We start from the raw sequence: 22,348 nt of genomic DNA, 5'->3' as shown, positions 1-22,348 counted from the left end.
CTACCTCCCATTAAAACTGTTCTCTCAGAGGTCAGTCATCAAGTCCAATGGACCACTTTTGGTCTTTGTCCTACTTGCCTTTCTTAAGCCATTTGGTACTGAGTACTGATTCCTTTTTCTTGAAACATCCCCTTTCTGTGACTTCCACAGCACCCCTCTTTCCAAACTTTTCCCCATCATCTCTAGCTCATCCTGATCAGGCTCTTATACTGTGTTCTTTTTCTTCACCTGCTTCTAAAAAAATGATTATTGTTGAAGTATAACATATGAACAGAGAAGTGTACAAATCATATATTCACAGGCTGATAATTTTCACAAACTGAACAGACTCAAGTAACCAGCACCCAGATCAAAAGACAGGCTGTTTCCAGCACTCTCAGAAACACCTTTACACCCCATTCCAGCCACCATGTCCCCGCAAAGAGTAACCATCATCCTGACTTTGAATATAAGAAATGAGTGTTGCCTGTGTTTAAACTTTAGGTAAATGTGGACTACAAATGCTTTGTGTGGGGCTTCTTTGGCTCAGCACTGTGGGTGAAGAATTAACCATATTTTTGTAGGAATAGTTTGTTCATGCTCATTGCTGTATGAGCTTTGACTGAGAGAATACACCACAATTCATTTATCCATCTTTCTGTTATGAACATTTGGTGAGTTTCCAGATTTTGCTATTAGAAGGTGTGGTTTGATAAAACACTCGTGTCTGCTTTTTAAGTGGTGAGCTCTCTGATTTTCATCCTAGACCTCTCTCTCTACATAGTCCCCCAGGGCAGCTCTAGGATATTTGGGAGATAGATGGGCAAAGATTGCTTAGACATGAGAGCAGTGTCTCCTCTCACTAAGCAAGCATGAAGGTCCTGGAGGCCCTGGCTGGGTAACTCACTTGATTAGAGTGTCATCCTGAGATGCCAAGGTGGCAGGTTCGAGCCTGGTCATGGCATATATACAAATCAGCCAATGAATGCATAAATAAGTGGAACAACAAAGTAATGTTCCTCTCTCTCTCTCTCTCTCTTTCTCTCTCTCTCTCCTTCCTTCTCTCTCTCTCTCTCTCTCTCTCTCTCTTTCAAATAAATAAAAAGTTTAAAAAAATGGGTTTTAAAGAACAAAATTAAACTCATGGAAATGTTTCAGATGAACATTTTTTCAAATAGTACTATTTTCATAAGCTAAAATTCAATATCTGCACATTAACCCAATAATAACAGCAACCTGAATTCCAAATTTCTTGCAGGGAAGATTAAATTAGTGCCAGCTAATGTGCAAGATTCTCATAAGAGAGGTTATGTTAATAAAATATAACTTATTTCTTGGTGTATGGGGCCAATAATTCCATAAAACCACTGAATGCTTAAGTTCTATTAGTTTGGTCATCAATTTCTACTGCATCACAATGAGTGATGGGGCCCGGACCTCTTTTATGGCACTGAGGAAATGTTCCTGTTAGGGCAAAAAGAAAATGGGCATGCCATTCTTGCTGCAGTGACTGGTCAAGTCAAAGCAATATGCAATAGCTCCAAGCCACAAGGCTCACTCACTAATGATACCAAGTCAAGGAAGAGTCAAGATTAATTAAAGGATGAAATTCAGCTGTAGCTATTTTAGAGAAAAGCAACAACCTGAGATTATATTTGTATAAAGTTGGAAAATAAATTTTTATGTATTCTGATACTGCTTTACGTAATTCAGAAGTTATTTTTATTTTGGTATCATCATTCTCAGAAAAAAATGTTAATTTAATCTAGTAACGTGGTTAGTAATTCATAGCAATAGACATTAATTTTATATCATCCTAAGGAGGTAGGAAAAAATGCACTACCCAAATTCTCATGATTCCTAGTTTTTTCCCATCCAAAGATATTTTTAAATATGATACTTTTAGAGATTATTTTTCTAGAGAAATTCCTTCTACTTTGTGCCAAATGGTTTTGCAATATTCATCATTTCTTTCTGATGATAAACTATGTGGTATTCCTTCTACTTTTACAAAACAAAGAAAAAATGTGTTTACAGTTTCACTTTGAGGCTCTTTACAAAGAATTCTTGTAACATTTAGTTAATGATAAATTTTAAACAAAAAAGTTAGCTCAAAACTAGAGACAGATAGAAATATCCCGCTTCATTCATTGGTCACCAAAGTATTTGAAGAATAAGTTGATATAATTTTTAACATTTTGATGAATTATAAAAGTGCTTCACTCCCAGCTAATATACACAATGACTGGTGTATGCTTTGAACATGTTACACTTTGTCCTACTTGTGATGCCTTCATACTGCTTAGTGTGTTTTTAAAATGTCAACCTTTTCCTACTAGATACAGGAATTGACAATACCGAATATTTTGGAGGGTTTTTTTTAAATATTCTTAAAAGATACGACCATATAGCTCTTCATTAAACTTTGCTGCAGCTCTCCTCAGTTTTCTGCTTATGTTAATATTGCAATTATGTACCCACCCAGGAATTTTATTCAGATACATTCCAATAGGCTGCAAATAATTAATTTTTTGCCTCTATCAGTTGGTTCAGGCGATATCCTCTCTTTGATCAATATAACTCACATTAGTCAGGAGTCTTTTTGCTGCAATTAATAGAAGCCAAACTTGAGCTAAGTTAGGCAACTGGGGATTTATTGGAAGGATTGGGGTTTCTTACATCTAAATTGCCTGAAAGAAAATCAGGGGAGCAGCTGTGTCCCAAGGACAGCTGGACACAGGGGCACAGCTGCAGCAAGGACTTCTGCTGTCTGCCTCTGTCTCTGTCTGTGCATTCCCTTCATTCCCTGTCACTGCAGATCAGATTTCTTCCCCTGGTGGGTGCACAGCCGCAGGACCTCAGCTAGCCTGCGTGGTGTTTTGTGCAAATTAGAAAAGGCACTCCCCTGGGTAAAGGCAGTCTCACAGTTACAGAGTTTGGTAAGTAGAAGGCACCTTTGTGAAAATAAAAAAGCACCTCATTTTCTTGGATGCAGCCCTATGCCAGGGCCCAAGGTTTGGGCAGCAAAAGCAAACAAGATTTCAGCCCAAATTCCACTCTTCTCCTGGGTACCTCTGTATGGACTACAAACTGAATCTAGTGATTTGGCATGGCCTCTAATTTCTTACAGCTTCTGAGCTTCTGTAACGATACTTATCTTTTTGTCAGGTCCATGGTCAAAAGTTCTATGAATAGTTTCTTACTGGCCCAGCTAAGATCATGGATATTACCAATCAGCTGTGGCCAGGATGCAGGGACCCACAGTATTTACAAGTCTACTGTAGATCTTCCCTTGACATTGGGGTCACCCTCAGAGAAGAACAAACCTTTGTGAGCCAGACAGAGGACCTGTTAGTGGCTTCTACCCGACCTTGGATTTTTTTTTAATGAGTAGCTTTCATGAACAAATGTTTATTCATTTATTGCCCTATTACCTTATCAAATATTATTGAATAAACAGAGGAGATACTTATGTTACTCATGATGATTGAAAGAGTTGCATATTTAATTACCCAATGCTTTAGTTTTAAATTTGTAGGAATAAACTTAAATTTAGAAATCAAGATATTTTTCCTTTATCTTAGTTATGATGACTCAGAACTATCTTTATGCTTATTACATAGATTCATAATACTTCGTACCTCATCTACCATCACTGTTTTCAAAGAAATATAAAATGTTCAGTGATGTGTGGGGGATATTCTATTTTCCTCAGCTAGTTGCAAGTGAACTGATGACTATCTATTGGTATTACTTTCTTATCAAATTTATCTATAGTCCAAAATTATAGTTATTCTAACTCATTTAACTTATACATTTGCCAGAGCTTTTATCCAAATAGAATTTTTTAACTATATATTTTTTCCACTACTGAATTTTTGCTGGCAGAATAACTAGTACAAGTAACAAAGTGTCTCTTCCTTGATAACACCGCATTTCAAGCCTCAGAAATAGGAGAGACAAAATCTTAAAAACATCACCGTTTGTCTTGACTTCTTTGTACTTATGAAGATAACTATAAGTTAAATGGTTCCTCACTTAACTTCACAATGTTCAATCCATGTGTAGGGGTCTAGCCTGAAACCACTGCATTCTCTACATTTACATCAATTTCAGATTTTCCCCAATCAATTAGTGGAGCAATTTTCAAATTTTTTAATCTCATGGCACACAGAGACTAATTACTAAAATTCTGTGGCACACCAAAAAGTATATATTTTGCTGATCTAACAAAAAAATAGGAATAATTTTGATTCAGTCACACTGATAGCTGTTGCTGTGTTGGCTGTTTTACTTTTTGTTTTTATTTGACAATCTAAGGGAAAAGAGGTCAGTACCCCTGACTAAATAGTCAGGTATTGCATGTTTTAAAAATTCTTGCAGCACAGTGGCTGAAAATTGCTGAATTAATGTTCTTGGTGATAACCATGGGTATAAAATATGCAGTTATCAGCACAATTCTTGGCTAATGGAATATTCTCAGAAATATTTGTGATAACTGTGAACATAGGCTTTTTTTTAAGTCTATTTTATTGATTATGTTGTTACAGTAGTTCTAATTTTTTCCCCTTTGCCCCCCTCTGCCCAGTACCCCCTTCCCTCCAGCAATCCCACCCCCCTTAGTTCATGTCCATGGGTCGTGCATGTAAGTTCTTTGGCTTCACTTTTCCTATACTATTCTTAACATCTCCCTATCTGTTTCATATCAACTGATTATGCTTCTTAGTCCCTGCACCATTTCCCCAATTCTCCCCATCCCCCCTCCCAGCTGATAACCATCCAAATGATCCTCATACCTAGGATTCTGTTCCTATTCTGGTTTGCTTTGTTGGATTTTGTTTTTATTTTTTAGATTCAATTGTTGATAGTTGTGAGTTTGTTGTCATTTTAGTGTTCATAGTTTTGATCTTCTTTTTCTTAAGTAAGTCCCTTTGACATTTCATATAATAATGGCTTGGTGATGATGAGCTCCTTTAGCTTCGCCTTGTCTGGGAAGCACTTCATCTGCCCTTCCATTCCAAATGATAGCTTTGCTGGATAGAGTAGTCCTGGTTGTAGGCTGCTTTTCATCACATTGTATACTGCTTGCCAGTCCCTTCCTGCCTGCAAAGTGTCCTCTGAAAAATCAGCTGATAGTCTATAGGCAACCCCCTGTAGGCAACTCTCCACTTCTCTCTTGCTGCCCCCAGATTCTGTCTTTATCTTTCACCTTTGGCATCTCAATCATGATGTGTCCTGCTGTGGTCCCCTCTGGATCCAGCTCACCCGGGACCCTCCGTGCTTCCCAGACCTATATGTCCATCTCCTTCAAAAAATTTGGGAAGTTTTCCTCATTTTTGTCAATTCTTGCTTCCTCATTCTGCACTGGTTAACTGTTTTTTCTTCCTTATGTTCCAAATCATTGACTTGAACCCTGGTCTCTTCCCTTCACCATTGGTTTTGTGTGGACTTTCCTTCGTTTCACTTAGCATAGCCTTCACTTCTTCTCTTATGCGTTTGCTGTACTCAAGCATATCTCTCAAGCCCGTGAGCATCTTTATCACCAGTGTTTTAAATTCTGAGTCTCTTAGGTTGGCTATCTCCTTGTCGCTTAGTTCTCCCACTGGAACCTTGATCCATTTCCCCTTTTGGGCCACACTTCTCTGTCTCCTCATTCTGACAGGCTCCTGTGTTTGTCTGCCTCCATGTCCCAGGTAGAGCTGTTGTTCCTATTATGTTGTAAGGGGTGCAGCCTTAGGGATTCATCAGTGCAGGGTGACCTGTTTCACCACGTTGTGCCACTGTATGTGGGGGAGGGGTCCAAGAGGGAACAATGCCCCCTGCCCAGCACTCGCCCCTTTTCCAGGCACCTCTCCCACTTCTGTAGGGACTGGCTTCCCTCTAGCTGCTGTCCTGGCCATCGTTCCCAGAGTGAGTGGGTCTGCGGGCATTCTAGGACCGTGGGGGCCCTTTAAACAAGCAGACTGTGCTGAGATTGGCAGTTTCTGTCTCTACCCCAACCCCCACTGGTCTGCACAGTCAGAAGCAATGAGGTTTGATTTCCCCTGGTGCTGGGATGTGAGCTGCTGGGTCCAGTGAGGATCTTGGAATGCTCCCCAGGTGTCTCTCCTGACTTTTTAAAACGTTGGACTGCACTTTCTGCTGGCCCACCACTGCTGCCACCACACCGCATCCTCTCTGCCCAGGCTCCATCCCTCCTACCTGTCTGGATGAGTATTTCTTCTTTATATCTTTGTTTGCTGGACTTCCATGCAGTTTGATTTTCTGGAACTTCTGGTTGTTACTAGTTTTGAGGTGGTTGTATTCCTTCTTGGTTGTGGAGGGAGATGCAGCATGTCTGTCTATGCCTCCATCTTGGCCGGAATTCTGAATATAGGCTTTTATTTTGACATAATTTTTAAACAACTGTAGTTACCTATGAGAAAAAATTCAAACTTTAATTGAGCTATAATATTTAAAGTGTCTTCAACATCACTAATCATTAGGGAAATATAAATCAAAATTACAGTGAAATACCACTTTACACCCATTAGGATACCTATTATAAAACAAAACAAAAACCAGAAAACTGTAAGTGTCAGTGAGGATGTGGAGAAATTGGAAACCTTGTGCACTGCAGATAGGAATGTGAAATGGTATTGTTGTTATGAAAAACAGTATAACAGTCCCTAAAAAAATTAAATATAAAATTACCATTTGAGCCCTGGCTGTTGTGGCTTAGTTGGAGCATCATACCATAAACTGAAAGGGCACAGGTTGGATTCCAGTCAGCGCACATGCCTGGGTTGCAGGTTTAGTCCTGGTCAGGCAGGGTGTGCACAGGGAGGAACCAATCGATGGTCTCTCACATTAATGTTTCTCTCTCTCTCTCTTTCCCCCTTCCTCTCTTTCTGAAATCAATAAATATATCCTCAGGGTGAGGATTAAAAGAAGAAGAATTACCATTTGATCCAACAATTCCACTTCTGGGTATGTATCCCAAAGAACTGAAAGCAGAGACTTGAACAGATATTTGTACACCCACGTTCATAGCAGCATTATCAATAATAGCAAGAAGGTAAAAACAGCCCAAATGACTATGGATCACGAATGGATTAACAAAATGTGATATATACACATGAGGAATTATTATTTGGCCTTGAAAAGGAAAAACATTCTGACACATGTTACAACATGGATGAACCTTGAGGTTTATGGGATTATGCTAATTGAATCAGCTAGATGCCAAAGAACAAATAGCACATTTGATTTATGTGGCTATCTAGGGTAGTTTAATTCATAGAGGCAGAAAGTAGAATGGTGGTTGCCAATGACAGAGGGAGGAGAAAATGGAGAGTTATTGTTCAATGGGTGTATATTTTCAGTTTTGCAAGATGACGAAGTTCTGGTAATGGATAGTGGTGATGGTTGGACAACAATGTGAATGAATGTACTTAATGCTACTGAACTATACACTTAAAATAGTTAAAATGGTAAATTTTATGTATATTTTACCACAATAAAAAAGAGTGTCAATGTCAGCAAACATTTGTTCAGGCAAAACATTGGTTAGATGGGAATAATGCTATTGGAGTATCATTCATTAAATTATAACAAAGTGCTCATAGTTTAAGTTTTTCTTTTGTAACTCAATGAAAAGTGGATTATTTTAAAAACTGTGATAGAACACAATTTACACAGCTGATATCTGCTGGGTACAACTTTCTTTCCTTCAGTAATTTGGAAGGAGGCATATTCCAGCACCAGCTGTAGGTCCCCGACAGAGACCCCACATATTCTCCAAGTTCATCATCTTTGGAGAATCTGCCTAATCATTCCCAGGGCTTAATCCATCTGCTGATCATTCCAGAATCTGTGCCTCCATCCCAGAACTTCCACTGAATATCTCCACTCAGTTATCATCATAGGAACCTCAAAGTCAGTATATCAAATGCACACCCATCTTCTCTCCTCCTTCCTCCTTCTCCCCAGGGCCCTCCTCTGGCACTCTTCTCAGTTATGAGCACCACCAGCTTACTATTCAGCCAACCAAGCCCTAAAGGCCAGTCATTCTAGCTGACTTCTTTCTCTTCTTTCTCACTCACTCCCCATAAATCACTGTGTCTCCTTCCTTCTATAACTCCAATCCCCCTATTACTGCCTTTGCTCAGGCTTTCTGCATCCTCTATCCATCCCATGCTGCCGCCAGGGGGAATTTACTCCTCCTAGCAGCCACTGGATTAAAATCTGCCATAGCCTCTTGGATGATAATACCCAGACTCTTTAGAATGTAATGAGATCTGAATGATTCTGCACAGGGCTTGCTTCAGTACACCTGTGGGCCACTCTGAGTTCACTTCATAGGTTCAGAAAATCTCAGTCAAGTCAGTAATAATAAATTCTTGAATCTGGTCCCTATTTCCCCATTCTGGCCTCTTTTTCAGCATTCCGTTCCCACCCTCCATTCCAGCCATGCTTCACTTCTCGTGGTTCCTTTGAGCAGGATAAGCTATTCCTGCCTTCCTTCTTTGTGCAGGATTTAAATGACTGGAACCCAGCATTGTCATGTGAGACCCTGAGCCAAGAATTTAATTCCACCAGGCTCCAGGCTCCTCATCTATAAAATAAAGTGATTATCAGCCTCACAAAATTGTAGGGAGGATACAATGAGATGATACAAGCAAAAGCAGTTTGTAAATGATAAAAGTACCATAAAATGTTATTTTGTGATTCATCAAAGCCTATCTTTAATGCTACCACCTGCAAAAAACCTTTTTGATTGGCTAAGTGGGACCCATCCTCCTCCTCTTGGGACCACCACCATGCACAGCCTATATGTCCTTGCGGCTTAATTTATTGAAGTTCATGACTCATGTCTACAATCAGATCACAACCCCATGAAGCCCACGTCCATTCCTACTCTATGGCTCTCCCTCCATCCTAAATGGGTCAAGGGTTTAGAGTCTTTCAAAGAGAAGCAACTTCTGATTTGAGAAAGTAGAGACTAAAAGTTCCCAGTGATGAAATAGCAGGGTGTCTTCTATTTGGGGTGCCCCTCAGGAGTTGAGGTGCAACTCCAGAGGGACATATCCATCCAGCAACACCCCACTGCAAGCTGGGATGACAGTAGCTGGCTTGCTGCTGCCTCTTCTCAAGCACGGCCTGTGTCAGACCTGGCTGGTCAGTCATGGGCTCTGTCCCACTGAGCCTGGACAGTGCCAGGGGCTTTTCCACTACAGCTCCAGGTAGCCACAACTTGTGGATCAATTTTAGCACAAGTGAAAAAAAAATTTTTACCATCCTCTAAGCTCAGAGATGCCCCCAAATAGCTGGCCCAAAATCATTGCAGAGCAAGATAAATGGCTTTAAAAAAAGGGAGAGAGATCTCAGATCTGGCAAGTGGTTGATGGGGTTCAAACCTTGGATTCTGGCTCAGGGCGGGGTATTGTGAAGGCCAAAGCCCAGTCTGCATTTATGCAAAGAGATTTTGTCCCACATTTTAAGGTCAGAGATTCCCAGCACCCCTTTGATGGAGGCAAGAGCCTAAGGGTCTTGGTTTCCTATGAAATGTCCCCACCTCAACTGGCTTAGTGCTCAGTCGCTTGTGTCTTTACGTTTCTCTTTCTCTTCCTAAAAAGGAGCTAGCAAAATGTCAGCTGGCTTTCCTTGACAAAGGGTTTACATATAATTAAAAGGGATTATGCTTTCACAGGGGAAACTAGCCTCTAATCACCCAGAGAAGGGCATATCACCCTAAGCAGGAGGTGCTCTGGCAACATTTATGTTCACCTCTTCCCATGAGCCTTGGCCACAGACGGAGGACTCTGAGTGACCTGGTCTCCTGTGGGCACCAGCATGGGCTTTGTGAGACAGATACAGCTTTTGCTTTGGAAGAACTGGACCCTGCGGAAAAGGCAAAAGGTAACAGGTGCAATCTGTGGTCTCAAAGTGAGGCTGGAGCAGATGAACAGGTGGAAAGCGGGGGCGGGGAGCAGGGAGAATAAGCAGTTGATGGGCTGGTTGCTGCTTAGCACCGACACAGTGGTTAACCATCTGGCTGGTCTGTGAGCCTCTCAGACAAATGTCCTTCACAGGAAGACATGCATCTCTGTCCTGAGAGGGACATTGTCCGCCCACAGCTCAGCACGGTCACATTCAAGTCTTCTTTTGCCCTCCCTGCCTATGAACCCATTGCCCACGCATCCCTCCCCCATTCCCTTGTTTGTAAACGTGTGAGTCCAGTCCATACACCTTTGAGCATCCATGCTGGGGAGTGGGAAGAACCTAAGTCCTGAAGAACAGGCTCAACAGAAAACAAAATTCTCTGAGCATCCCAGCCCAGTAACACTGTTATTTCATCAATTCTACAAGGCACACTGGTTTTTCACATTTTCACATTTTCAAAGCTGGGAGGCAGCTCACAATCAAGTGACAGTTTCACCAGACATATATGCTTTTTTTGTAGTGTACAAAAAAATAATAGTATATCTTATAATGGATGGTGTCTTAGATCCAATGTGATGCAACACGTTATCAACCATCACAGACACTCCTTGAGTCCCTTCAGTGAGCAGCCACAGGACCGGGCTAGACCAGGGGCTAAAAGCCTAAGACACAGATTCCACCCTGAACTCACTTCTAGTCTAGCTGGAAGAACCTGAAGTCTGTTTTGAGACAAAAAGCAATAAAAGTAGCTTAGACCAAATATCCCCTGAAAAGTAGGCAAGAGCCCCAGGAAATCAGAGCACCCACCTGGCTTTTAAGTTGTTTCTGGAAAGGGGTAAAGAGAGAATCTACAACTCTAAGCATATATGCACTTTGCCACTGGCTTGCAGTCATGCCAATGTCAAAAGACTAAAAAATGGCTAAAGGAGCTGAAAGAGGAAGATGGGCAAGGAGTTGGCAGGGCTCAGCTTAGAAAGACAGGTGCCAGACAATGAAGAGGGACAGGGAAGAAAATCTGCTGTGGGGAAGAAGACAGTAGGTTTATTCCCAGCCCCGATTCAAAATGGATTTATACAGGCAGCACAGGGTTTTCCTGGGTGTTGGAGGAATGTGAGAGAAGAAAGGATCCAATTGTGGAACATCTAGAGTGTCTCAGGCAGAGAGAATTTATTATAAAAAGGTGTTTGCTAAGTACAAAGCCTGTAACTGAGAGGGTAAAAGAGAGCTCCAAGATGTCATGGAGATAGCAACGGCAGGGCACAGTTACAGCTGAGAGAACAAAGAAGAAAATGTGGAATTAAGACTTGGAAACAGCCCTGTCCTGGTGGGTCAGTTGGTTGGAGCATCTTCCCATACACCAAAAAGGTTGTGAGTTCAATTCCCAGTCGGAGCATATACAAGAGGCAACTGATTGATGTTTCTCTTTCACATTGCTCTCTCTCTCTCTCTCTCTCTCTCTCTCTCTCTCTCTCTCTCTCTCTCTCTCTCTCTCTCTCTCTCTCTCTCTCTCGGAAATCAATAAAAAATAACCTTGGGTGAGGACAGAAAAAAAGAGGCTTAAAAACAGAGAAGAGAGGTCGGTGGAATTGAGACTCAGACCTATGAGGAACGGGTCTTTGTGCCCGGGCTCAGGTTCAGATCCATGAGGAGAGAGCCCTGGCTGACTGGTGGGTTTGAACTGAGGGACAATTGCTTAATAACAAACACAAAAGGAAGCAAGAGATACAATCCAACCATAGGCACAGACGGTCCTTTTCTGTGTGTGGCTTAGACAGGCTTTAGGGAGGCCGGAGGGGGAAGCCAAGTTAGAACCTGCTAGTCTGTGGGAAACACCACTGTCCTCATGCTGCTTTCCTTTGTCAAAACCCGTGTGATTCTTCAAATGTGTGTTTTAGTTATATGTTGCCCCAGGCCACAGTAGTCAGAGACCCAATCTTTTGCTTCTAGAAGCTTCCCTCCTAAAATGAATACAGACAAAACTTAAACAAGACCCATTCTTAAATTCATTCATTTGTTCCTTCAATCAACAAATACTTAATAATTGTCAGGCACTGTGCCAGGTGCTAGGTACACAATGGCAACCAAGAAAATCCCAGTCTATAGTCTTTGCCTGCATGAGAGTGCATGGAACTCCAAGAAAAGGCAATATACAACTGTTTTCCCTCTTCTCTCTCTTTTCCATAAGAAATTAAGATTCTCACATAATTTTACTCTTGCTGTGCTCTTTGTGGCCATCAAAAAATACACCAGAGGACAGTGGCTGCTGGCCTTAACTGCTTCCATTCCAGTGGCAAGCATGTTGCTGTTACAGAGATGAACCCTGTTTTTAAAGACAGGATTTGGCTAGGAGCCCCTTGCAGTCTCTGTTCCCTTTCCCTGGTGTTGGTGGGTGTCCCCTGTTCAGGGTCTCTGTCCTCTCCACTCCTCTCAGAGGAGCACATTAACAACTCCTCTCCAGTGAGAGGGGTCCATCCTGGCTGAGGACCTTGGCTGGAGGAACCTCCCAGGATGCACCTAGTCTGGGCTGACATTTCCTTTGATGCCATTGAGATGGCCTGGCCATTGAAATCTCTTGTCTGATGTGCCTCCAGCCCATGTCCCCACTGCTAGCACATTCCAGGAATTTATAGAATGTCTGGGTAAAGGTGGAAGCATCCTCCACAGCCCTCAGTATCTCTGGGGGTGGGGATGGGGAGCCCTTCCCTAAGCTTTTGGTTCTTCTGGAAGCTTCCACCTCCACAAAAGGGTGACTCCAAGGAAAAAAGAAAAAGTACAGCATACTCAGCCCATAACTCAGCTCCTAGGTTAATCTCTCAAACTTCCATAGCTTGGGTGTTTACTATTATGAGCAAGAGCAAAAACACTTACCAAATCTCCCCATTCCTCCTCTCTCAATCCCTAAGGGCACAGGATAGAAATCTTCAGGTGCTTCTTCTTCCTTTTTTTCTTCTCCGTTAACATTTATCAAGTACAATATTACTAAGTGCCTGGCACTGTACTGTCACCTCATTCAATCCTCACCTCTTTTTCATGAAAGAGACTCCACTGTGGTTCCCATGGGTACCAATGAGGTCATTGAGGCTTCAGAATAGGTTCATGATGGATGGACGGGACCTGGGACTCCAGTACAGGCAGGTATGGTTGTTACCCCACACTCTCCCATGGATTAAGCCCTATCAATAGGCTGGCCATAGAGAACACAAAGATAGGGTGGCCAACGAATTTTCCACCCAAACCAAGGCAGTTATGAAAGTGAAACGGGACACTATTAACCTACTAACAATTGCACCAGGACAACAAATATAAACTAACACTGGACATGGCAAACTGGGCTATACAGTCACCCTGTGCATCCCCTGTGGCTAAGTGAGTTAGACAGAGCCCCTGCTCTCACAGAATTTGGACCCAGGCACAATTACTAAGCAAAATAACATAAGCAACAGTGGAGCAGAATGAAGCCGGGGTGGGAGGTGAGAACGAGCTCTGGGAGCTCAGAGGAGAGACTGGGACTGGACCAGATGAGAGAAGACTTCTGAGAGAATTCATCCCTAGAATGCGTACATTCAATGAGAAGAGATCTCTGCACTGCCCGAGACAAATACACATCCACCCATATTTGCAAAGAGCCAACCACTGGCAGGGAGGTTTTATAAAAATCATTAGATTTGTCTCTAGCCCCTGAGAGCTCACAGCCTAAGGGCCCCTTGGTCACATCCTCCAGTCCCAGCTTCCAGGTCAGGGAAGAATATTTGGGGGAGGCCTGAGGACTCATGAGAGTAGGGAGCTTATCATTTCCAGGACCCCAGACCTAGGTGCTGGGTACAGCTATGGCCTTTGGTCCCAGGCCCAGCATTAGGCAAGGAGAACGTGGCAGATGCAGGAAGGCTGGGAAGCCAGCTGCGAGTGTACCCAGGTCCTGGGTCAAACTCATCCAGGCTCAGAATCCCACGTGCGCCCTGGGTGCAGCAGGGAGAACCACACAGACTTGGTTACCCACATTTAAATTGTAAACAGAGTAGAAGGGAAAAATATCTAACTAGCCAAGATTTAAAACTACGAGGACCTCTCTGCCCTTCTCTGGGACCCCTCCTCCCTTATGTAGGTTGAGTGGTGAAGAGAGGGGGAAGGGAAGCAAAAAAGACAGAGAACAAGGAAATACCAGTTTGGGGAAAATTTTTTCCACCAGAGCGCCTTCTGAGTTTGGCTGGGCTTAATTAAAGCTACAGGCATATTTAAAGGGAAGGGGTGGGGGTAGCCAGAGCTGGTCTGAAAACATGCTTTCAATTATGCTGTGGAATTTCTCCCTCGGGTATGCCCTGCACAGGAGAGCATCAAGGACAAGGATGCCGCTAGGGCGGGCGATGAGCATGGTTCTGGGGGAGGGAGAAGAGGTTGTTGTGGGGACCTGCCAGGCAGGAAACGAATAGCCGGTGGTCTTTTTGCAGGGAGTGAAGTGTGAAATGCAGCCCCTCCAAAACAAACGCTCACACTTAGGGAGTTAGAACAATAACAAGGACCTTCCCACATATGTTTTTCAGAGAATACCAGCCACTACCTATGCCAGTCCTTCTCAGCCTCAGCTGCACTTTGGAATTGCCTGAGAAGCGCTAAAAAGCCAAACTGATGTCCCACAATCAGAGGTGCTGGTGGAATAATCTGGGCCCTCTTCCTAGACTCCCCGCAAAATTCCAGCACGCAGCCATCTGAGAACTGCAGACCTAGGTCAAGGAAAGGGGTCACTGAGGGGCAGGGATCCCAGGCAGAAAACAGCAGCCTAAACTCAGAGATAAGGTGAAGGTGAAGAGGAACACCTGCAAAGCCCCACTTGTCCCAGGGCCAGGCAAAGAATGAAGGAGGAATGGAGAATTCTGGTCTGGCCCCCCCACTGATGGGAGGACTTGAAATCACAATGCTTGCAAAGACCAGTTACTTCAAAAACACAAGAATGAGTGAGGGAATGAGGGAGTGAGGGGGTGAAGGAGGGAGTAGGTGAGAGAGTGTGTGACTGACATTCCAGGAAGAGGTGAGATACAGGAGCTTGAGTCTGGAAATTTTATCCCTGGGAAAGGTAGGCCAGGCTGGCTGATCCCTTTCCTCGTTCAAGCCCCCTTAACATATGGAGCAGAAAGCAGTTGGTGGTTAGTTTCTCGGGAAAGACCAGGCTTCCAAACTGGCAAATGAGCTCACCCAGGAAGGGAGAAAGGGAAGAAACATGAATGTGAGTGGAGGCCTAAGCTTGCAGACAATTTTAATTCTATCTCCTGGCTCTTCAGCCTCTGCAAAGTGCTGTCACCTACCATGTCCCTGTTGTCCTTGTGAGAGGTGAGAGTCAATAATAAATGGTTCGTGTTTATTGAACATTACCTTGGGCCAGATTCTGCTTTAGGGGGTTCACATGCAGAATTCATTTCACCCTCACAACTGCTCTGGGAGGTGGGTCCTGGCATCACCCCCCATGTTACCGATGAGACCCTGAGGCACTGAGAAGTTGAACGGGTTACCTAATGTCATACAGCTAATAGGGAGCAAAGCCAGGCATAAACCTCAGTACTCACACACTCAACCCTCAGTGTAAGCTGTAGGACAAAATGATTCCATTCCACAGTTGAGAAAACTGAGACTCAGATATTAAGCAAGCGCAAAAGTGATTCTTAACCCAGATCTGCCTGTTCCCAAATCAGCATCAATGTGTAACACACCAGACTCCTCCCAGATAGACTTGCCCCATGGAAAGAGGCTGACTTACTCGACAGAAAGCCAAGAATTCAGGCAGTTGTCTTAAGTAAGGGTCAAATGTGTAGAATCTAGGCTGGTTGTCTCATTTTCTTGGTAAAGACAACAGGAATAACTTCCGGTTTCATCGTTTGCACCTGTTACTCACATTGCTCTCTTGCCAGACTTGCTCCCCAACCTTAGTGACAGGGAGGACCTGGGACGGAAGGTGTGAAACCAGTGCAGTTTGTTAAATCTGAAAACTGTTGGTGACTCTGAGCCTCTGTGTCACCTCCAGTTTTCCTGGAGGAACCTCCTAGACCAATCTTGACAAAGGTTCACTCATTCCATATTGACTGGATGCCTATTGTGAACCCAGCCCTGTGTTGGGTGCTAGAGTCCCAGTAGTGACGAGGATAGATGTGGTCCCTGCCCTCAACAAGCTTATAGCCAGTGAGAGGTGCACATACCTGAAAGAGTAATCAGGGTCCGTGGCCTACAATGGCTAAGACGGGAAGTGTGGGCTGCTGTGGGAATGGTTGTGCTGGTCTGGTAAGAGCAGAGCATTATCAATGAGATGGGGTCACTGCGGAGGAGGCTCAGTCCCTCTTCCCTTGATTTGCATACCCGGAAGGAACTGCCACATTCCAATGGCTTTCAAGTGTGCTTGGGGTCAGTCCCTTTAACACTGGATGGGAATTGTTCAATATTGGTGTTTTGCTTTCTTGTGGGAGAATGTGTAGGGGGAACCCTGATAAATGAGTGCCATAAGGAGAATCTATTATTCTTTCTTCTTCCCATAATACCTCTGTGTGTGTTTCCTCTAACATCCTCCCTAGACATATTTTGAGTAAAACATTTTGTAATAAGTTACAACTGCATAATCACCACCTGCCCCAAATAGATACTTAAGTCTATTCTTAGCCACCTGCTTAAATTCTCATGCCTTCCCTTTCTAAGGTCTCTGGAATAGGGATTAGGTGTAAGAGCTATTACACTAGTTCACATGCCACACCCCCCATATGCTGTGCCTCAGAGTGTCGAGTCAGGAGTCCTTAAACTCTAAACTAAACCTAAATTTAAATACCAACTGTCAACCATGTGTTTGTATCAGCAACGTCTTCCAGTATCGTAAAAACCCACAGCAGTATGCCCTGCTTTATCTCTGTAAGCAACAAGAAATGGTTCAAGGAGAAGTGTTGGTAAACCTAGATTTCTGTTGACTTTGCTATGGGTGACAGTATTCACAGGACCACTTGCCCATTCATTCATTGATCAGTGATCACATACGCAAAGTCTAGTGTGTGTTAGAAGGCAAGGCATCGGGGAGGAGCAGGGCATTGACCCTGGAGATAGGAGGCTGGATTTTGGTCCCGATGCTGTCACTGCTGATGTGACCTGCCCTCCCAGGGCCTCTGTTTTCTTACCCTCAGGAGAGCTTGTAAGGAGGTCTTCACTTCCCGCAGCATCAGCATTGCATGTGAGATCTGGTGGGCCTTACTGAATCAGAATCTGCTTCATGTGCACAGCAACATCCGAGAAGCAGGAAAGCATACATCTTGATGACCCTTAATCAAAGTCCTGAGCGAATGCAGTTTTCTAAAATAGAGGCAACATGGAGCCCAGATGGACACCAAGTCTTGCTGGTCTAACGTATCATAGTAGAGGTAGTGTGAGAGAAGGGATTAAAAAAGGAAGTCCTTTAGGAATATCCAAAGTCCTATTGCATACACAGGTGCTGCTGACATGAAGTGTGTCTTCTCTAGGTATGCTTCCTATAATCTCTTAGCATCACTGGTCTTTCTCTTTTTGTTTTGTTCATCTAGATTCGCTTTGTGGTGGAACTCATGTGGCCTTTATCTTTATTTCTGGTCTTGATCTGGTTAAGGAATGTCAACCCACTCTACAGCAACCATGAATGTAAGCATAACAGGGGTCGCCTTGGTAGACCGTCTCATCCTTTTGTAGAAAGGCCTTGGGGTTGGGGGTGCCAGGATCATATCTGCTTATTATCATCTCATTCCTACAAGGCAGAAAACAGTTACCCATATTAATCTTTTATTCTTACACATTCTATGCAAATATTTGTATGTGGTTACTGATGAATTGTGATTACTTTTCATTTTTGTTTTTGTTTTCTATCCCTAAACTATTACTAGTATTTAAAGGGAGCAGAGTATAGATGAGTCCTCTAAAATATTTTGGAGACCAACTGAGGAATATTTTATATACAGTGCAAGAGAAAAATAAGAAAAAAGAATGTTATAACAATCATACTTAATAAAATGGGTTTGTTTGTTTTTGGACCCCAGAGGTAAGCCTGTGAGTGCCTCTTTTATACTATGTCCCTCTGAGAAAACCTTCACCGGGTTTCTGGGCAGGGTGACATCTTCTCCCTCTAGGCAGCTGATGTGAGACCTCAGGAGTTATACAAAGCTGCTCAATCCTCTCTTCTTGCTCCTCACCTTCTTCTTCTTAAGTTCTAAGACCCAAGTTATGATCCATTTTCCCCACCCCCACTCCTGTAAGGAGCCTGTAATCTGCAACCTTCCTGCCTGTTTGGGGATAGTGCTCATAAGAAGGAACAGGTGAACCTCTTCTCCTCAAGTGTCAGCAACTTGTGGGGGCCTCTGGAGCAAATATCCCTTTGCCCCTCCCACCATAAAATGATGTGCTCCCCCTCTGTTACCCCCTCTGCACTTCCATCTATGCCTCCGTTAGGACATTGGTCTGTCCCCCACTATACTGGGAGCTTGAGAGAAGAGACCCTGTCTTCAGGACCCAGTACAGGGCCTGGCATACATAGATGTTCTTGCTTCATAAATGTTGATGAATGAAGCAAAGCATGAGAGGGGCAGACCCCTTCCTGCAGAGGCCCCAGCTCGCAGGGCCTTCATCCCACTGGGTCTGGAGGACTAACTTCTTGTCTTCATTTCTTGTCTTAAAGGCCATTTTCCCAACAAGGCAATGCCCTCAGCAGGACTTCTGCCATGGCTCCAGGGACTTTTCTGCAATGTGAACAATCCTTGCTTTAAAAGTCCCACCCCTGGAGAATCTCCTGGAATTGTGTCAAACTATAACAACTCCATGTAAGTGTTGACACTGTCACCTGTACGGGGAGGAAGTTGCCCACCCCCTGTTCCTTCATACACAGACACGCATGCACACACACACAGAGCAGGCAATGCTGAATGAAGGTTTTCATGGCTTTCTGAACCCATAAGCTCATAGGAGCAGGGCACGTTTCCTTCTGGAGCATTCTATTAGCTGCCAGGGCACTTGGGGAGAAAGCTTCAAACTAAGAACCACAGGACACGTTTTCTTGGTCCTTAGATTTTCCAAGATGTGACCTGAAGTCTGATAGCAGTAAGTACTCTGCTGAGATGTGTCCACTGCCCCTAGGCCATCCGTCTGCTTGGGTGGAGTCACTGAACAAGAAAAACTCAGTCTTCCTTCTGTTGCCTTAAATCACTGTCCCCTTGGTCAACCCTGACAGATCCCTGTTTCTTTAAAAGCATTCTTGGACAGTGCTCGTTTGGGCAGCACACATACTAAAATTGAAACGAAACAGAGAAGATTAGCATGGCCCATGTGCAAGGATGATATGCAAACTCATGAAGCATTTCATTTTTTGAAAAGTATTCTTGGACATCTAAAGGCTAAGAAAAATGTCAGGGAGTATTTTAAGAGTGACTTGGATAAGATTTAGAAGAAGTTTGCTTCCTGGGAGAAAAGGACAAATTCCAAATCCTCTATTGCAGATGCCATCAGTTCCTTTGGGCGGCAAAATCTGAGGCTGTGGTGGGAGGGCAGTGATTCTTAACCTGTGGGGCTGAAGGCCTTTCCAAGAAACTGATGAAAACTGATGGTCTCTCTTCCAAGAAAAATGAATGCACAAACACAAAACATTACATTGATGTCAGGGCCCTTGTGGACTTCAGGTCAGTGATCGAATTTCAAGTCCAATCCCATGGGAAGAACGCCTTCGTTTGGAGTTCCTGTTCAGAGTGGGAGGGCATGATGGGAGCATGTCCTATAGCAGCGGTTCTCAACCTGTGGGTGGCGACCCCTTTGGGGGTCAAATGACCCTTTCACAGGGGTCACCTAAGACCATCAGAAAACACATATATAATTACATATTGTTTTTGTGATTAATCACTATGCTTCAATTATGTTCAATTTGTAACAATGAAAATACATCCTGCATATCAGATATTTACATTACGATTTGTAACAGTAGCAACATTACAGTTATGAAGTAGCAGCATAAATAATTTTATGGTTGGGGGTCACCACAACATGAGGAACTGTATTAAAGGGTCGCGGCATTAGGAAGGTTGAGAACCACTGTCCTATAGTCAGAGGCTCAGGGATGAGGACAGGGCTGTGTTTCACCCACTGGGCTGAACTTGAACTGCTGCTTGTGAAGCTTATACCTGAGAGTCACCAACAAGAGCTTGTTGTCGAGCAGACTTCAACTACTAGTATAAACACCAAGTCAGACGGAAACTGAGGTGTTTTGTTACTTCAGTTTTTCCTCTGGATATAATTCCTCCAGGACAAAACTATATTTCAACTTAAAAAAAAAATAGGACATTTAGTAAATCAGCTTAACGCTTAGAGGTGGCCTTCCCACTGGGAGAAAACTGTGGCTGCCTTTGCCCTACCATGGCAGATGTGGGTAATTGGGACAAAATCATGGCACATGAACCTGTAATATGTAACTGCTGAGCCCTGGATTATAGAAAGCTAGAAGAGGGAACACCTGTCTTTCTCGAATCATCAGGAGGTGATATTTTAGCTGGGATCCCATGGCTGAAAACAGCCTGGAGGCTTTAATTTACAGCTTGAGTCTCCTTCAGGTGCCTGAGAAGAAATGCCTACCCATCTAGAGAGACCCATGGGTTACACAGGGATCCGGGGAGACTTGGAGACATCTCAGTGAAGCTATATGGAGCTTTGGTGGGACCAGTACTGACAGTGTCTCTAGACTGAAGATGGGGAAGGAGAAGGGGGGCTTCAGACTCTAGTTTATACTCAGCATTTGAACCAGGAAATCTGGGTTCCATGTTTCACACAGACATAGGTAAAATATTGGCTTATTCAAGAGTCTTTTTGCATGCAAGCCACAGAAATTCCTGTAAAGAAATTGAAGTCCAAGAGAAAAATACATGATTTGGACACTAGACCTTCTCACAAAGCCAAGATGCTACAGTCATGTACCAGGAGGGGTGGGGCAAGAACTGACAGCATTCAGAGCTGCAGTCTGCTGTCTGGGCCTGCAAGGTCTGGCCTCCTTGTCTCTCTCTGGGCATGTACTTCATTTGCCTCTTCATGGACCAGTGTCTCCTGCTTCTCAGTGCCCAGGCTGGTGCTGGCTGTTCAGTTCATAGCACCTTGCTTTGGGTGATCAGAAGAGCATCCTTGAATATTTTTTAAGTTCCTGGGAACAAATCTGGTTGGCCCGGCTTCATTCTCAGCCTTGGCAGAGTGTGCATGCACACATGCAAGGAAAAGCTGTGGATTAAGTATGGCTGTCAGAACCTCCCCCTATAAATGTCTGGAAGGGCAAGTCTCAGTGAAGTGGATGATAGCTGGGAAGAACCTCTAGTGATAGCTACTAATATCCTGCTTAAAGCTTCTCTGGGCAGGAGAAACCTAGAGAATGGGGATGAGAGGTGACCTGACCCTGCCAAAGTTGGAAGACTGCACAAATTGCTCTCTGTCCCTGTCTGCTACCTTATAAGTATTCAATACAAGGATATAAAAATATTATTCTCCTTTTTCCTTGGCACTATTGTAAAGACACATAATATAGTAGCTAGGTCAAGCAGATTGTATCTTTTAAAATTGCACAAGGTGGTATGATTATTATGAAAATGACAGCTATGTCTCTATTGATGAGGCATTGTTTTTCTCCCAGCTTGGCGAGGGTGTATCATGATTTTCAAGAACTCCTCATGGATGCACCAGAGAGCCAGCACCTTGGCCATGTGTGGACAGAACTTCGCACCTTATTCCAACTCATGGACGCCCTCCGGACTCACCCCGAGAAAACTGCAGGTAATATGGGCTTCAGTGTTCTCAGCCATCACTTGCCTCTCACTTGGCTCATATATCAGAGAGCCTGAAGATACAGCAAAGAGTGGGGAGATTTGGTAAAAAAAAGATACTAGAGGAGGCAGGAAGAAATGGGGTCTAGAGGGGACATAAGTCTCTCCTTGGTGAGGACTCCTCTTCCCGCCAGCCTAGAAGGTACAAGGTTGAGGAGGAGGCCAAGTTCTTACCCCAGGCAAGTCCAGGGATAGACAGGAGCGAGCCAGGAGAGCTAGTGCTCTGGGAAGTATGCAGCTAGGCTAAGTGCTAGAAGCAGGGAAGAGGGTTTTCAGGGTAATGGGACAGCTTTCATAGAGTCCCAGAGAGCAAGCTAACCCAGAGCATGTGTCCCAATGCCAAGTAGCGTTAAGGACTCGGAGAGGTCAGAGAGCATATGTTTATCGTGACATAAATATGTACAATCATTTGATTTCTCCTAGTGATGTTCAGCATCGCAAGCCCTGAGGCAGAGAAGGGTGCAGGGTCGGGGGATACAGAGCCAGGTGCTTGTTGGGAGCGGGTGCATAGAAAGTCTGGGTGGCAAGGGGGTCGAGGGTGGTGATTGAACTACACACGTTGCGTCCAGTATGCATAAGGATGGACAAGAAGTCAGAAGTGCTGAAATGAGCCAGGAGAT

The 22,348-nt window shown here is 43.8% G+C and overlaps 1 protein-coding gene and 1 non-coding gene across 2 annotated transcripts in view; both read left to right on the top strand.

The window, feature by feature from the left end:
* The first annotated feature begins 9,813 nt into the window (after positions 1–9,813).
* ABCA4 (ATP binding cassette subfamily A member 4) overlaps positions 9,814–22,348 on the top strand; it is a 130,229-nt gene continuing 117,694 nt past the window's right edge. Inside the window, exons 1-4 of the mRNA XM_090269755.1 lie at positions 9,814–9,879; positions 17,442–17,535; positions 18,563–18,704; positions 21,539–21,678. Coding sequence (XP_090125881.1) covers positions 9,814–9,879; positions 17,442–17,535; positions 18,563–18,704; positions 21,539–21,678 — 442 coding nt within the window. The remainder of the gene's footprint in view (positions 9,880–17,441; positions 17,536–18,562; positions 18,705–21,538; positions 21,679–22,348) is intronic.
* LOC150015311 (U6 spliceosomal RNA) lies at positions 19,143–19,249 on the top strand. Its single transcript, XR_016510142.1, has one exon. It is a non-coding gene; the product is annotated as a U6 spliceosomal RNA (small nuclear RNA).

Source organism: Furipterus horrens, unplaced genomic scaffold (assembly GCF_987537825.1).
Source record: "Furipterus horrens unplaced genomic scaffold, mFurHor1.1.pri manual_scaffold_3, whole genome shotgun sequence".
Classification (NCBI taxonomy): domain Eukaryota; kingdom Metazoa; phylum Chordata; class Mammalia; order Chiroptera; family Furipteridae; genus Furipterus; species Furipterus horrens.
Note: the sequence above shows the minus strand (reverse complement) of the source record. Positions and strands in the feature narration are given on the sequence as shown.